Consider the following 18,097-nt stretch of genomic DNA (forward strand, 5'->3'; position numbering starts at 1 on the left):
ATGCATTTACTGTGGGGATGTTGTACTTTTGGTGATGTGAAGTGTTTTTGTGCCAAACGTTCCTTTTGGAATTGTGGCCAAAAAGTTCAACCTTGGTCTATTCAGACCATAACACATTTTCCAACATGTTTTTGGGAGTCTTGATGTATTGTTTTGCAATTTTTAGTGGGCCTGGATGTTTTTCTGTGTAAGAAAAGGCTTCCGTCTTGCAACCCTACCCCATAGTCCAGACATATGGAGAATACGGGAGATTGTTGTCACGTGTAGTACACAACCAGTACTTGTCAAATTCCTGCAGCTCCTTCAGTGTTGCTGTAGATCTCTTGGCAGCCTCCCTGACCAGTTTTCATCTTGTTTCATCAGTTTTGGAAGGACATCCAGTTCTTTGCAACGTCACTGTTGTCTCCCATATTTTCTCCAGTTTTTGATGACTGTCTTCACTGTGTTCCATGGTATATCCAATGCTGTGGAATTTTTTTTGTACCCTTCTGCTGACGGATACCTTTCAACAATGAGATCCCTTTGATGCTTTGTCAGCTCTCTGCGAACCATGGCTTTTGCTGTAGCAAGCAACTGAGTAAATGACAGGAAAATCCTACTAGGACAGATGAATTTTATTTGGGGTTAATCAGAGTCTCTTTAATTGATGGCAGGTGTGTACCCAAGAAGACTGAATGCTGTAATTAAATCATAAGGTGCTTCAGCAAAGTATTAGTTTAAGGGTGTGCACACTTATGCAACCAGCTTATTGTATGTTTTTTATTTTTTATATTTTTCCCCTAACATATTTCGTTTTTCAATTGAATTGTACAGGTTCTAGGTCACATTAAAGGTGGGAAAAGTTTTGACATGATTTATTGTGGTCCCATTTTTTATATCACAAAAACCTGGCATTTTAACAGGGGTGTGTACACTTTTTATATCTACTGCATTTAGGATGTGAGCACAGATCTGAACGTGAATGTGGATGTCATGGTATGTGGCTGTTGGGCAGGGTTGGTACTCGATGTTTGATAATCCTTGGTTAGGGAAACCATACTATCTACAAAATAAGAGTTGAATTCTATTACAGTATTGAGTGCTGAGTTATTGGAAGAGGGGTTAGGGTTGAATTTTTTGCTGGGATGGAAGATTTTTTTAATGGCTGACCAGAATTTTTGTTGAGCTGTCTTTACTGTTATTATGAAAGTTGTTATAGTGTAGTTTTTTTAACTTCATTTATTTTTCTTAGTACTGTTGCGGAGCATACTAAAATTTTCAACGTATTGTGGTGTTTTATATTTTTGTTACTCTTTCAATGCTTTTTCTCTATCCTGCATTAGCATTCTGCTCTTTGTGGGCAGCTAAATTGCATTATTTGTTTTTAGTCTCTTCCTTCTAGGAGGTGCAAAGTTACTTAGGAAAGTTGTACTGCATCATCTAAGAGGAGGATTTTAGGGATATTCCACTTAACAAATAATAGGGTAGTAATGAATATTTCTGGGTTAAACATGGACAGGTTGTGTGTTGTGTTATAAACACGCTGTTAAACTGGATGTGTGAGATGTCTGGTTGCATAGATTGGGAGACCGTCACTGAGAAAGTCTGACATTGTACCTGTAGTGGTGAAATTGCTAAGGTCTGATACTACGATCTAGTCTAATAGAGAATTTAATGTCTTGCTATAATGTGTGGTGTTATTAATTAGTTGTGTGAAACCATATAAGTTCATGCTAGATGAAGGAGAATTAATTAAAGGTTATGTCCATCCAACTGATATTGACATCATCTAGTGGCATTTTTTTCCCTGTAGAATTGTTTTGAATATCTAGTGTAGGATATCTTCTAGTGCAGCTGTACTGTTGCCAGAAGGGATGTAAAAGACAGTAATACATGTTTGTTTCCATTGGTTTATTTTCAGGACCTAACTTACTAAACTGCTATCCTGAAAACATTTACAAGTTCATCTTAGCACGTTTGATACCAGGTGCAAATTACATGACACCTACTTAAAGGTGCCTGCCTCTACATTATCTATTAAGACACTTTTTAAATATATAATGAAACTACATTATTACTGCCATCTTGTTCTTATATTGTGTCTACATTGCTATGCCAGGTATTGTGCAATGCATCTATTTTATGATGGTTTCTTTTGTTATACATTATACATAAACAATCTGTTTGCTTAGCCTTTTTGTATTTTTATACTGTTTGCCATAATATGTGTACCTGATAACATGATGTATTAACTACTTATTAATTCTCGTTCCATCAAGGCTCCTTTGAAAATGGGTCGGGCAAAGAAGGTACAAAGATAAATACATATATGCATAAAAAAATTATAAAGCTGAATTTTATTATCTTAATAGGATGACAATGTTCTACTCAGATCATCTAACTATTTTTGACTTACTGAACAGGCCTGTTTATTGTCTGCACCAATTTAAGGGACATATTCTGGCTGGGCTACAGCAGTGTTAATAAAAGACAAAAACATTGAAAAGTATGATGTTTTCTTAACAGAACTGCACAGCCCCATTCTACCCTGTACGTGCAACCCATGGAAGGGATTATATTAAGTTGAGTGGTTTACCCCTCCCCACAGACAAACACAATAAGTTTACTGGGACAAAGCTCCTTTCAAAACCATGAGTTAAGGATTAAAAAGATAACGACAGACAAAGCAAGATTGGAATTTTCATTAACTGTGTCCTTCTTTATTACAATATAAATCTATATTTCTGGTTCATATATACAGCCACCACTAATCAATATTGCTATATTATATATTCATCCACCTGTTCAGTGTAAATGTTTCTCTCCAACCTATATCGCCAATGGTTCCCTTAACTGCTCTTAGGCTACTCATCCATTCTGCTTGGGAAGACAGCCAGGAAACTCTGAACTAGGCAAAAGCTCTACAGCCCACACAATCCTGATCAGGAACCCGAATCATGCACTTCAGCCATTCTCTAATAAGATACAAGTGGCAGGACGTGGGTCAATCCCATGGAGCAGCCTACCTATCACTCCTGCAAGAGGCCTGCTGACTCAGCTGCTGCCTGATTGGGAGAAGGAAGCAACCGTGCTCCCATACATGCTACTGCTCTTTCCCAGCCTCTGAAAGGGGGAACCTTTGCACTGACAGCCCTAACAAAACCAGCCATTATAGGTTGGCATTACTTTCAGCTACCATTAAGTGTCATGAATACCATGGGCCTAGTAGCAGTAGATGCCTTTACTATTAACAGAATGCAAATTGTTTGGGCTGTAGTCAGGACTTCATCCTTCTATACTATAGTATTGGGATAACTGCTCAATATAAGTGTGTAAATGCTGGGTAGGTTTGTTTCCCTAATAACATGACTTAAGTTATTAATAATTTATTTTGTCTTGCCTACAGTTTACTGCCATGTACCCATCAGGAAAGGATACGGCCACATTGTCATGGACACTGATTTAAGGTTTATTTGAAAAACAAAAGTTACATACTTACCATAAAGAATCATCTTTAGGATCCTTGTTCACATTCTCCAAATGGAAGGACTGGTCACCTCAGGGGACCAAATCTTTCTATTTGATTGTATGGACCGAATTATGTAATGTGTGTGTGTGTGTGTGTGTGTGTCCACATGTACATACATACACACATTATACACAAGTAGTATCAATATGGCGTTGTGGAAAATTACATTCCTGAAAGCCAGCATGTCCCCTGCTCAACAACTGAACCTATGAGCTTACTAATATCAAGCTACTGCTGTTTGCCTTGCATCAAAATCTGTCAGCTACCATGTTCTAGAAAAAAGTTACAACTATCTTCTTTAACAGCAAGTATCATCACAATTCTGGAGCAATCACTATTTGGTTGAGTGCTGTATTATGGGTACTTTAACTGGACCTCAGTTGCCATGAATTTTATGCATGAACAGTAATTATAAGACTTGGGCTAACTGTATGGATCTGCTCTGTGAAAATAAGTTATGTACTAATATGGCACTCATTCAAAATTAGCAAATAACATGTAGCATAGCCCCTAAAATCTAGAATGTTTCTATAACTAATAAACATGGGTGAAATATAAATGAATAACTGTTTAAAAAAGAATGAACAAGAGACAAACACTAACTTACCCAGTTAGCAATATAACATAACCAAACATCTAGAACTAAAGTAAGATGTTAATATCAAAAGCATTAATTATACTGTTTTAATATAACCCACAAAATTAGGCCCATAATTACAGTAAAAAGATCTTTCAGAGTTCTTTTTAAAGGCAGCCATCCATCTGAAACTTTTTTTTTTTTTTTAACAAGCAATGCAATCTCACTGTTCTGTACTAGTACGACTTTTGTCACCATAATCTATCCATTCACAGTGAAAGCTCAATGGAGAGAACTCAGCAAAGTAAAGGTAAGTAGTACTGCTGGAAATGAATTCCTCCTCAGGGGTCTGAATGGAGAGAAGACAACAAGCAAGGGAGAGTAGTACTGCTAGAATTAAATTCATCCTCAAATCTTGGTGAGTACCTTCATGAGATGGACCCTGTTTTTCAAAAAAATCTCACCAAAACAATACTAACATTTTATATAGCATATATCATGGACAGAAGTAGGTAAAAAAAAGATAGTTGGGTGCACAAGACCTAGGGTAAAAAGTGCCCAATCCTGCCAGGACAAGAAAAACTGACAGTGCAGAATCCTCAAGACACAGAAACATTCCTACAATGGGGCTAGGATAGGCCCAGGGGAAGGATGGCTCCCCATTGTAAAAGGAGGTAGTGATCCACAAAAATCCCAAAAAAAATGATAGGCCAAAAAAGAGCTATAAAGACAATACAGTGGACTATTCAAGATAAGAAAGAAATTATGTACTGTTACTACCAAGCAACAAGCCCAGAATTTCCAGACAGAAGATGTAAAAAAAAATTAAGAGAGGAATTAGCGGAAAGAAAAATATTTCCACAGGAAAAACTGTCAGAAGCTTCAAATAAAAATGCGTTCATTAATAAAACAGATTTATGAAAAACATTACACAGACCACAAAACATACTGTGGTGGTGGTGCTGCGGTAGCGCTGTCGCCTCACAGTAAGACGTTGTCCCGTTTGATTCTCAGCTAGAGCATCTTCTGTCTGGAGACATGCATAAATGGGCGTACCTTTGTTGAAGGTTGTGCGTCAGAGCTGGCAACTCTGCATGTAAAAATCTACTGCCAATCATTAGTGGATCGGAGTCCCGCTGTGGCGACCCCTAACCGGGAAAAGCCGAAAGACACAACAACATTACACAGACCAAGAAACCTTGGGCCATTTGGAAAAAAAAGCAACTGAAGAAATGCAAAAATATAAAGAACAAAATCTAGAGATTTCTGAAAGGTATAAAAATAAATATGAACAGGGGAAAGAAAGAAGGATCTGATATGGTGAATATTTATGCAAAGGAAATACAAAAAAGGCAAGAAACTCAAAAAGAAAAACAGGCAAAGGCATCCAGATATGGAAAATTTCACAATACAAAAAATAAGATTACAAAGAGGGAACACAGAACAAGATTAATACAGCAGAAATTAAAAAAAAACTAAAAGTTGAAGTTAAGCAGTGGCTGGGAAGTGAATGATTCAGTGTAGAAAGTCTAATATAGGCTGTATCACAGCATGACGAAATCAGTTCCCCAAGTAAGGAGAAACAGGAGGAGCAGGAGACATCCAAAGAAGAAATATGGACATGGGAGAAAGAAGAGAGATTTAATATGGTGCACTATTTATGCAAAGGAGAGAGTAAAATGAATTAATACAAAAAGAACAGCACCAAAGACATTTGAAGAGACTTAACAGTCAAAGGCATCCAGACATGGAAAATTTTACAATAAAAAAATAAGAAAACAAAGAGGAAAAGTAGAAAAATGATTAGTAGTGGAGAAGTTAAAGAAATAGAAACTGAGGTCATGGATTACCTGTGAAGTATTTCGTATAGAAAATCTAACTCTGATAACATCACTGCAGGATAGAGAAATGCACCCCCAAATTAAGGAAAAACCAGTGGAGTGGGAAACATCTGACCTGTTGACATATGAAAATACTTTGGAGCCGTCCACAGAAAACTATTACAAATGTTCAGTTGGAGTTGCACAGTAAGGGAAGGAACAGGAAACTGTGGCAACTCTGACACAGTCAATGTTGTGGAGTGATAGGCCAGTGAGTTTCCAAATGAAAGAGTAAAGGATGACACAGGATGAAACTGAAGAGAATGTGGCACAGAAAGATGCTCCGGAACTTACTGTAGAATGCCCGCAGGAAATGGAGAAGAAAGAATGTGCCCTCAGTTTAGAAGAAAATTATCTAAGACAAAAGTTCTTGATTTAATACAGATGGACAAACATATTAAGATCAATGAAAAAATTAGATTAAAGAAAGTCAATTAAAAACAAAAAGTTAGAAGTTTAATAAAACAAATGAACACAGCAATTAGGACTCTTCACAGAGATTCATAAACTAGAACAGTAGTAAATAGGATTTATCACTGTGCAGCCAAATTAACAAGATAAAGTCTTACCACAAAAAACACCTGGTAGTAAGGGAAAGGAAGGGGGGAATTAAATGCTATCATGGAAGGACTGAATTGAGGAAAACTATAAAGCAATTAAGACAAGAAGTGTCATTTGTTAGAAGAGAATAGAAGAAGGGAAGAGATCAACAAAAATACTCAGAAAGACAGATGTGATAAAAGCAATAGACAGTGTCAGAACAGATCAGGATCTGTTGTGCACTCTCACAAATAAACTAAAAATAGCACATGCAGAAAACCTTAAGAAGATATGCCAATAAATATAAAGAAAAGGTACAAAATAAGCAATTTATTGATGACCCAAAAAAGCTCTATCGAGAATTGGGAAACAAGGCAAAAGGAATTGAAACCCCCCCTCCAAAAAAAGAAGAAATAGACACATTTTGGAGACATAGCTATGAAAATCCTGTGGAACATAAAGATGCTAAATGGGCAGAAGTAAAAAAAAAAAAAGAGAGAATAAGAAGTTCAAATGTACAGGCTATGAAATGGGATGAAGTAACGGCCAGAGAGAGTGAAACAAAGTTAAGAACAGCTTCTAACTGGAAAACCCCTGCCCCAGATGCACTAACTTCTGGCTAAAAGTATTAACATCTTTACATGAAGACTTACCGTGCAATGAAAAAGTATTTGCTCCCTTCCTGATTTTTTATTTCTTTGCATGTTTGTCACACTTAAATGTTTCAGATCAAACAAATTTAAATATTAGACAAAGACTACTCAAGTAAACACAAAATGCAGTTTTTAAGCAAGGATTTTATTTATTAAGGAAAAAAAACTATCCAAACCTACATGGTCCTATGTGAAAAAGTAATTACCCCCCCCTCCCCTTGTTAAATCATGAAGTAACTGTGGTTAATCACATTTTTAGGAAAGCTGAGCTCAATTTCACTAGCCACACCCTGGCCTGATTACTGCCAGACCTGTTGAATCAAGAGATCACTTAAATAGAACCTGTCAGACAAATTGAAGTAGGCCAAAAGATCTCAAAAAGGAAGACATCATACTGCGATCTAAAGAAATTTCGTTACAGATGAGAACCAAAGTAATTGACATCTATCAGTCTGGAAAAGGTTACAAAGCCATTTCTAAAGCTTTGGTACTCCAGCGAACCACAGTGAGAGCCATTATCCACAAATGGAGAAAACATGGAACAGTGGTGAACCTTTCCGGGGGTGGCCAGCCTACAAATATTACCCCAAGAGTGCAGCGACGACTCATCCAAGAGGTCACAAAAACCCCCAGAACAACATCTAGAGAACTGTAGGCTTCACTTGCCTCAGTTAAAGGTCAGTGTTCATGACTCAACCATAAGAAAGAAACTGGGCAAAAATGGCATGCATGGCAGAGTTCCAAGGTGAAAACCACTGCTGACCAAAAAGAACATAAAGGTTCATCTTACTTTTGCCAAAAACATCTTGATGATCCCCAAGACTTTTGGGAAAATATTCTGTGGACTGAAAGTTGAACTTTTTGGGAGGTGTGCGTTCCGTTACATCTGGCGTAAAAGTGACACAGCATTTCAGAAAAAGAACGTCATGCGAACAGTCAAACATGGTGGTGGTGGTGGTAGTGTGACGGTCTGGGGCTGCTTTGATGATTCTGGACCTGGACGACTTGCTGTGATTGACGGAACCATGAATTCTGCTCTCTACCAAAAAATCCTGAAGGAGAATGTCCGGCCATCAGTTCGTGACCTTAAGCTGAAGCACACTTGGGTTCTGCAGCATGACAATGATCCAAAACACACCAGCAAGTCCACCTCTGAATGGCTTAAAAAAAAATTAAGGTTTTTGGAGTGGCCTAGTCAAAGTCCGAACTTGAATCCCACTGAGATGCTGTGGCATGACCTTAAAAAGGCTGTTCATGTTATAAAACCCTCCAATATGGCTGAATTAAAACAATTCTGCAAAGAAGAGTGGGCCAAAATTCCTCAACAGCGATGTGAAAGACTCATTGCCAGTTATCACAAATGCCTGATTGCAGTTGTTGCTAAGAGTGGCACAACCAGTTATTAGGTTTAGGGGGCAATTACTTTTTCACATAGGGTCATGTAGGTTTGGATAGTTTTTTTTTCTCCTTAATAAATAAAATCATCACTTAAAAACTAAATTTTGTGTTTACTTGGGTTATCTTCGTCTAATATTTAAATTTGTTTGATAATCTGAAACATTTAAGTGTAACAAACATGCAAAAAAAATAAGAAATCAGGAAGGGGGCAAATACTTTTTCATTGCATTGTAGCTATGAGTAAGAACTATTTATATGTGCAGCCCAAACAGACAATAGCCTGGTTAACAACAAGAAAAACAATACTCCTACTTAACAGCAAACCTGCAATCTATCCTAAAAATTACAGACCAATAATGTGACTTACGATGATGTATAAACTATACACTGGAACTGATGCCAACAGAGTTTATAGTCATTTAGAAGAAAACTCAAGCATGTTGATAGAACAAAAGGGTAACGAAAGAAAGTCATATGGAACAAAGGATCATTTGTTGTTAAATAAAGTCATAATAGAGAACTGTAAAATGGGGAAGAATCTAAGTACGGCATGGCTAGACTACAAAAAAGCATTTGACAGTATTCCACATTCATGGATAAAAGAGTGCTTAAAAATGTATAAGATACACCCTACATTGATCGATTACATTACAGCGACCATGAAACAGTGGCAAACCACTATGCAGTTAAGCCGCAATAAAGAACAAATTATTATTCCAGGGATAAAAATTCAAAGGGGAATATTCCTGGGTGATTCTCTGTCACCGCCGCTCTTTTGTCTTGCCCTTAAGCCATTAAGCAGTCTACTTCACAGATTAGGTCATGGCTACTGTTTGGCTCCCAGAAAACAACAATGATTAAAGACTTATCTTCTTTTTGTAGCGGATTTAAAACCATACAGTTCATCAGACGAGGAACTGAAAGCACAACTGCACTCTTTCAGATGATATAAAAATGTAATTTGGTCTTGATAAATGTGCAAAAGCAATCTTTAAAGCAGGAAAGCTGCAGCACCAAGACAACATCAGTTTGGGACAGGAATATGACATAAAAGAACTTGAGCAATTTGGGACAGGAATATGACATAAAAGAACTTGAGCAATTTGGGACAGGAATATGACATAAAAGAACTGGAGCAAAAGGGAGTACATAAATATTTGGGAACTGAAGAAGGATCAACAATAAAACACCAACAAATATGAATAAAGCTTAGTAAGAAATATCTTAGAAGATTAAAATTAATACTGAAAACAGCACTGAAATCAAGAAACAAAGTCCAAGCTATAAACCAATTTGCTCTTCCGTTCCTAACTTACAGATTTGGAATGATTGACTGGCCCCAAAAGGTGTTGGTTAGGTTGGGATAGGAAAACAAAAAGGATGCTTCATGCTCATCAAATGATTTATAAAAATCAATGTACACCAAGACTATATATCCCCCATTCTGAAGGAGGTATGGGCCTCCTTGAAACTGATTACATGTATAGATCTGCAATCGTGGGACTGAATACATATCTGCTGACCTCACAAGACCCAAATGTAGCGAATGTTTTGAAACAAGAGGAGAATAAGTCTAAGATGACTGCCCTGCTTAGTTTAGCAGAAGCATATAGGTGTCAAGCAGGAAACAATCAGGCAGCAAATGAATGTGCCAAAAGAAAGAACATAAGGTGAATGATCAGATGAGAAGGCAAGAAATGTGGAACATGCATAAACATAGTTGCAAGTACAGAAAATTCTTAGAACAACCTTGTGTTGATCAGAAACGAATGCAGGAATGGTTAAGGAGATGTGAATAGAAACCAAAAGATGAAAGGTTAATATTGGTGGCCCAAGACAGTGGATTACTTACACGTTGGTTTACAAAGTCCATTGAACATGTGGAAGAAACAAGCAAATGTAGGTTTTGTAAAACAGAATTGGAAACAGTCACACATCTTGTTGTGATACACTGACAGCAGGACTGTATACTGAAAGGCATAATAATGTGGCAAGATTGTTGCACTGGGGATTGTGCAAACATTATAATACTGAAATAGCTGAAAAACACTGGAAACATGAGCCACAAAGCATTATAAAAAAATATGAAATTTATATCACATGGGATCACCCATTACCAATAGTTCAAAAAATAGATGTGAGAAAACCACATATAGTAGTGTATGAAAAGAAGACAAAAGTAGCATTGATCAATGAAATTGCTACACCTATAGTGACTACAGTGTCTTACATACAAAGAGACTCAAAGTCATAAAATACCAGAATTTGCAGGCAGAAACAACAGCAATGTGGAAGAAGGATACACAGTTCCAATAGTAGTAGGAGCAATGGGTTTTACAAAAAAGAATTTACAGTCGTACTGATGCATACAACTCCTTATGCATACAACTCCTTATGAATTGCAAGAAGAGTCATTACTGGGCACATTTCTGGTGCTGCGAACAGCACTTCAGCTAACAACAAAGATAGAAGCAATAGTAATTCCATGAACTTTAATCATACTTTGACTTGGGAATGGGGTCCATTCCCATCATGGTATTAGAAACCCAAAAGACTTGGAGAAATTACAAAAAGCTCAGTACAGATATCACCTTAATAAGTAATCAATTTCTACTTAAAACATGTTACTATTCAGGACGTTGAAGTACTTGCTCGCTTATAAGTCTTAGTCAACTCCTAGAGTGACCTCGCAGACAGACACTATCAACTGAGTTTTCAAGGCAAAGTTGGATTAAATGAAAGTAGGTTGCAAGGCCTTTTATTTCTCTATCACATACGCATGCACTCACACCTATGGGAAATTCAGAGCCCCCAGCCCACCTATTGCATGTGTTTATAATGTGGGAGAAAAACAGAGAAACTCCATGCAAACACATTAAGGACATGCAGACTCTGTACAGAAGAAACCCCAGCTGAAAACCCCCACCCAAAAACTGAAGATGCATTTTTCATTATATCTTAATCTATTCTTGAAGTACTAATCCCCCATTCTCATTGTAAAGGGTTATTAGTTATACTCCCAAAACATCTGATGGGCCTGAACTGCTGATATGATTTCATAATCCAGTCAAATATTTTGTCTTCCTGACACAATTCTATGGAGACACAGAATTTACTACAGATAAGAATGATTTACTTTGGTTTAATCTTCCCACTTAGTGGTTTCAATTTTTTTTGACTGTCATCTGCCTTTTATAATGATGTTGCTTAATTTTTGTTGGTTGTGATCTCTTGTGTTGTATTTTAAGGTACATTTAGCTATTAAGGGTTGAAACAATTGCTTATTTAGTGCTTTTATTCAAAATCAGAATTGCAGTTTCATGCTACATTTTCTAACTGAGGTGTGAAGCTGGGCATCTATGACTAACATTATACACATAAGACATATTCTGCAGTCAGTACTTGGGTTTGTTTATTTACTTATTGATTTATTGCTGACCCTGTAGCCAGGATCAATAACGTACCTACTTACCTAGTAACTTGTTCCTTATGATCATAAAAGCCAGAGTAGTAACTAGTCACTGTCCAAATTATGTCACAGATTAAGACAGACATAGTAAAGGGTATGACATTTTAGAAAAGAAAGAAGTGGTGTGCCGATCTCTCAGTCTAAAGTGCCCTCCTTTTATCAACACACCAAACAGTGTGTGTCAGTCCAATCCTACAGTAGGTTTCCAACAAGGCTGCAAAAGGTAATAAAAGATAACAGACAAAAAAAGAAAAGAAAACCACTACTCACCTTTTTTCCATGTAATGCAGAATGCCATCTGGTGTGACACACTTATCCTGCTGGTACTCTTCATATGGTAAAAAATGGAAAGTGATTTGATACACACGGATCATATTGTTTTTACCCTCAACACGAAAAGACTCTACTACATCAACTTTGTGCAGCACCTGTAAACAAATACAAACATGTTTTGGAAGCACTCCTGTAATTGGAGCAGTATCATTTAATAAAAAAACTACATGCAATCAAGTATCACACCTGTATTCCACAAAAGTGAAGATTTCAATATGTTCTTCAGGAATTATGAAATAAATCTACCTACCAGTGAAGAAAATGACATCACAAATTCAAAAATGCCCTTAAGTGGAAGTCAAGGCTACCAAAGGAAATATAACAATGCTTCCGTAAAAAAGACGCATTCTGTCCTACTGGCAAGACTCATGGCAGTTTCCTTTGTTAGATCAGCTCTGGAGCCATTGGGAGTTATTTTGCAGGAAATAAGGCTATTACGCATTTAGTCTTTGAAGCAGATGCTACACACATGTTGACAGCTTTCATACAAGGGCAGATAATCTAACCTGGTACCTCTTACATATCATGCACATCTAAGAAAAACTTAAAGACAATCATCAATTCATTTACAATCTTTGGGACTTTGAAAGTAATCTAAAGCATCCAGTAAAAGCCTATACACTGTAAAGCTTGCAGCTCTATAAATGCTGAACCAGTTTGCTGTCCTTTTTCACATAACTAGGCCTAACAATCAGCATCAAACAGAAAAAATCATATCTTTGGTATTACAAAATGCAAGCCTCCTTAAAACACCATTAGCCTTTCTCTCTCCATCAGAAATACAACTGGAAAAATGTCACAATTTAAATACTTAAGATAGTTGAAAACATCCAATACTCATTTAAATTTCATGTGAATATGGCTACCTACATTTTTCAGGCTACAGTGTTTTCATTGTTTTCATGATCTCCAGCATCAACTTCTGATGAAGTCAAATAACTTTATTCATAAAATCTTCACTTGTTCCTGTCCTGTTCAACACTGAGCCTTGCCTATTGTCGCTAGCACCCTCAAATCAAGCTTGCAAACTTATCAGCTCCTCCGCAGAGATGGAATATTACTGTATTACATAATCAAAAGCCACTGTGTTCTCTATTCACCTCCATAGCTAATCAATTAAACTGGATCCAAAAATGGTTTAATGCTCACCCTACATTTCTGGCATATACATAAAAAAAGAAGATATATGTTTATGCATTTAATATACATATGCCTTATGACAATTCTGAAAGCAGGCAGTGGCTAGTTGGGAAAAGATATAATTAACCTTTTTGATCTTTGCTTACTTTCTTGCAGGAAAGGAAATGTATTCAGTTTCTGTTGTTTGCTGCAGACTCTCAAAAAAAAAAAAAACAGGTGGTCTTACTGCTCAAACTAGAAGAAGAATGTCATTTGATTGTACACTAAGGGCTATAATTCCAGTGTAAAACACTTGAGATTGCAAAAACAAACACTTCAATGACCATTGTCCCTAGCCAGAGTATTTTACATCTTCCATGGGAAAAGCATGTTTCTCCCCCATAGCTAAAGATCAGTTCTCATGAGACAAAATCAGGTCAGTTGCACCAGTAAACATGTAAACTAGTCCTGCTGATATCTGTTTCTTTCCTATGTGTTGAAAAGGGGGTAAATCTTCAGTATGAACATATTGTATAAAAAGCAGTAATGAAGCCAGTAATGGCAGAAGTGTTCTGGTATTTCTTATTGACAGTTGGACAAACAGTAGCGGGACCACAAATGGCCCATCAGGAGTGATGAAGTTTTTCTCTGCATTAGTGATAGATGAAGGAAAATTTGACAACTATAATATTTACTTAAAAGGCAAGCCATTTTATGTTCTCCCTTTACCATTTTAATTTAATATCTAACTTGAGGGCATTGTAGTTTAAAATGATTATCAGAGTTAAAAACACTGCATTAACATTTTAGGAAAATGTAGTGTCAATAAAAACAAAATGAAAACTCCAGCAAAGCTAGAACTTCCACTGAGTGACCTCCCTAACCTCTTATATCAGAAGCACATGGGATATATGCAAATGATCCTTATGAACATCAGGTGTTTCAGCTAACTGGCGATTCTGAATGTCCATTAAAATTACAAAATAATTCATGGGCATTCTTTTAAATTCCTGTCAAACACCAACAGACACTTTATATCCAAAACTTCAATACAGATCGTCAAGAACATCCCCTAAGTAAATAAATCTAAATCCCTATGTCACAAGATGGGTTGCCAACTGGCTCACTGACAGAAGCCACACTGTGAAAGTAGCAGACTCCAAATCTGACATCAGACCAGTGACAAGTGGAGTACCACAGGGTTCAGTCCTGGGTCCTCTCCTGTTTGGTATCTACTTTTCTGAAGTACAGTCTAACACAGAAGGTCTTTGGCTAAGGAAGTTAGCAGATGATTGCAAACTAGGAGCCATACCTGAAACTCCTAATGATGTGGACATCCTACAAAAGAGTCTCACTGAGACAGATGCCTGGTGTCAAAGCCATGGCCTCAAGCTCAATGCCAAAAAGTGCATTGTCATCCCCTTTGGTACAAACTCTGTACTCATGAGCTACCGCATAGGTGGTAGTCTACTTAACACTGAAAGTGTGATAAGAGACCGTGGGACACAGGTGGACAGTAGTTTTTCCTTTGATCATCACATCACCACAGTAGTCAGGAATTCCTTCTAGGCATGGCACACCTCATCACAAAAGGTTTCTCATCCAGAAAAAATAGGACATTGTTTCCCTCTACTCATCACTCATTACACCCATTATAGAGTACAACGCCCCTTTTGGTATGTACTTCACAAGACATCTACAACAACTGGAAAGGCCGCAGAAATACCTCACAAAGAGGATTACTGGCCTCAAGCAGATGCCCTACGCAGACCGTCTCAAAAAACTCCAGCTTTACTCCGTCGCATATCCCCTACTCAGAGGCAATCTCTGCCAACATACAAAGCTATGTCAAACCCAGAGCTGTTGGACATGCTCCACTTAAAGAAATTACAATCCCGCAGAGCTACATGCTCTAGAGACTTAAACCTTGTCACCACAATAAAGAGAACATGCTGCAGCGATAGATTCCTTTCCCAGAGACTTCCCATACTCTGAAACAAACTTCCTATCTATATCAAACAAAGCTCCTCATTACCACTCTTCAAGAAAAATCTTGATGACTGGATGGGAGATAGGAAATTCACCCCAGGATCACTTCTGTGGCTCTGCTCAACAGGGGCACAGGAAAATAATTTTCTTGGGAGGCGAAAGCCAGGGTACCTTTTTGGCTAGGCTTGTATAGGCCCTAGGGCCGATAGCCTAGTAACCTACCTATGAAATAATTCATAAAACCCTACCATATCATTTGTACAGCTCCTGGAATACCTTCATAAATTGCAAGCCCCAAACTCTAAAACACCTTAACTTCGCATCTAAACCACTCCTCTCTTTTGCAACTTTCAAAAAGTTTACAAAATCCCATCTCTTTAGCCTATCCATTTGTACCTGCAAGTGACTCTCTCTCTGATTAAAAAATATGTTTGTTATTCACTATACAGCACCTTCGTCACCCACTAATTCTAATATTCACTCCTAGCATGGCCAAGTTTCCAAACCCATTTAATAAATGCCCCCTCAAATCATGCCCAAAACACCACAACATATTTTGATTCTATTATCAATGTAAGCAGTGCTCAACTGTACTTCCTACTCTGGCAACACTATTCTCTTCTTAAAAATACAACATACACATTTAACTCATAGATACCCTATTTCTTTGAATACCAGCATTGCTATACTGTTTTAAATGTATAAAGCATGTACTGTCAGTATTCTGTCTTCTTAAATAGACCATCTGGTTATATTATAATGCTCTAGATGGAAATGGAACTTTGTGGCCTAACCCAACAGTTAAAAACAGCCATGGAGTTCATTCGACCACAGCATTTTCCAGAGTGAACTAAGTCACCTGACATTAAAAGATAACATACTTGGTAATCCACTTGCAAAGGATCTGTTGGTGAATGCCAGTCTTCCTTTACCACAAAGAAGAAACCATTAGTTTGTCATCTTAATCTCATGTACTGGTTTCAAATAAAATATGCTCTGATGGCACACATGTTGAATGTAAGTGTCTCACTCTGCTGGTTTCTGTCCCGGCAAAGAAAACAGTGAGATGAACAGGTTGGTTCAGGGGCAATCTGAAAACTAATTTTGGGAGGAAAATACAAATTAGTCCTATGGGACAACCAACCTTTGTGAAAGACCAGATGTGACTCCTTCATATAAGAGACTGCAGCTTTAAGATCTAGAAAAGCATTTTCTAAGACAGGAACTTCAATACTGTCCAACAACTAAACTCAGCTAGGCGATTTTCAAGCCCATCAAACATGATGTCTGGATCCCATGAAGGAAAGAGGTTGTTCAAAACTGTATGGAGATACAAAACATCCTTTAAAAAACTGCTTTATCATTGTAAGACAAAATATCTGAAATAGCAAATGCATTTACCCTGGCCATACCATCTAACTGCTCAGAATTTTTGTTGAGCATCCCTGATTTTGTCCTCTATTTTTGCCATATCCCTGAGAATTACAGTCTGTCAATGACAAATGTCAGAGTTCCATACTACTTATTATTCAGAAAATGCTTGGTGATGCAAAACCTGTTGTTCTGTTTACTTTAAGTGAAATGGAGTGATATTTAAAAACTGGTGGGCTTTTGCCCCCCTCATCATTACTTTTGGCTTTGTCCAGAATTACTGAGCAAAGACGTTGAGCGGTATTACCCTGGCTATGAAACAAATGAGGCCCTACTCACACTGGTACTGGATCCGTATTACTTTTACTTTGACCAGCTGGGGTAATATGAGGTTCTGCTCTACCCAAATGGAAAAGTTTTTCTATCTGGAAAGGTTAGCCTGTTAGGCAGAATACTTCCAGGCAGTTTCAATCACTTCCAGCACCTAAGTCGAGATTCCATCAGGATCTGGGGTACATCAACAGCAGCCTGGTTCTGGGACAGAACCAGTTATTACAAAATGTGGAAAAACAGTATTGGCAAGAATTGGAATATTTTTCTTTACAGCCAAGGACCTGAAAGCCTTACATTACACCCATCTCTGTTGCTATGAGGCAGCATGAATCAGGTGCGGTCCTTCTTCTCTGAATTCTACATCAAATCAGTACAAAATCATAAAGGAATTCCTCAAATCAGGCGATGGAAAGTATACCTACATTCACCTCCTCCTTGCTTTGATGCAATGAAAAGTGGATGTACCACAGCTGATTGACTGGGGCAAAGGTCAACCTCCATAGTCCCCCATATCTGGAAAATCTGAGCCAAACATGACCTCTAAATCTGCGATTCCAGAAAAGAACTAGTGAACTGGCCCAGAGAATATGCCATTGTATTCATCTCACCAGGGATTAGAATTGCTTAAATGAAGACTAATGCCACTATCCTTGTCTTACTGTCAGACTCGAATCTCTTCTATACAAAAGGGATATGACACGGTGCCACCCTGATTATATTTTCAAAAGCTGGACTGGTTGTATATGCTACAGGGGCCCTGACAGCAAGACTGCATGCAGCTCTAACTGGCTGATGCTGATGTGGAACACCAGTTCAGAAACAGAGATTGGGCTCCCCATCCATCTTAAAAAGCACCACTGTGGGAACCTGCAGCAGGTTTAGCTGCAGGAACAGCAGATCCCCCCAAGAGGGATATTGGGAGCAGTT

The 18,097-nt window shown here is 37.7% G+C and overlaps 1 protein-coding gene across 1 annotated transcript in view; it reads right to left on the reverse strand.

Moving 5' to 3' along the window:
- The window catches only part of POLR1A (RNA polymerase I subunit A), a 2,269,619-nt gene that overhangs the window by 718,924 nt on the left and 1,532,598 nt on the right, over positions 1-18,097 (reverse strand). Inside the window, exon 27 of the mRNA XM_044062330.1 lies at positions 12,296-12,453. Within this exon, the coding sequence (XP_043918265.1) occupies positions 12,296-12,453 (158 nt within the window). The remainder of the gene's footprint in view (positions 1-12,295; positions 12,454-18,097) is intronic.

This window comes from Protopterus annectens, chromosome 2.part1 (assembly GCF_019279795.1).
Source record: "Protopterus annectens isolate FY-2018-M chromosome 2.part1, PAN1.0, whole genome shotgun sequence".
Taxonomy (NCBI): Eukaryota; Metazoa; Chordata; order Ceratodontiformes; family Protopteridae; genus Protopterus; species Protopterus annectens.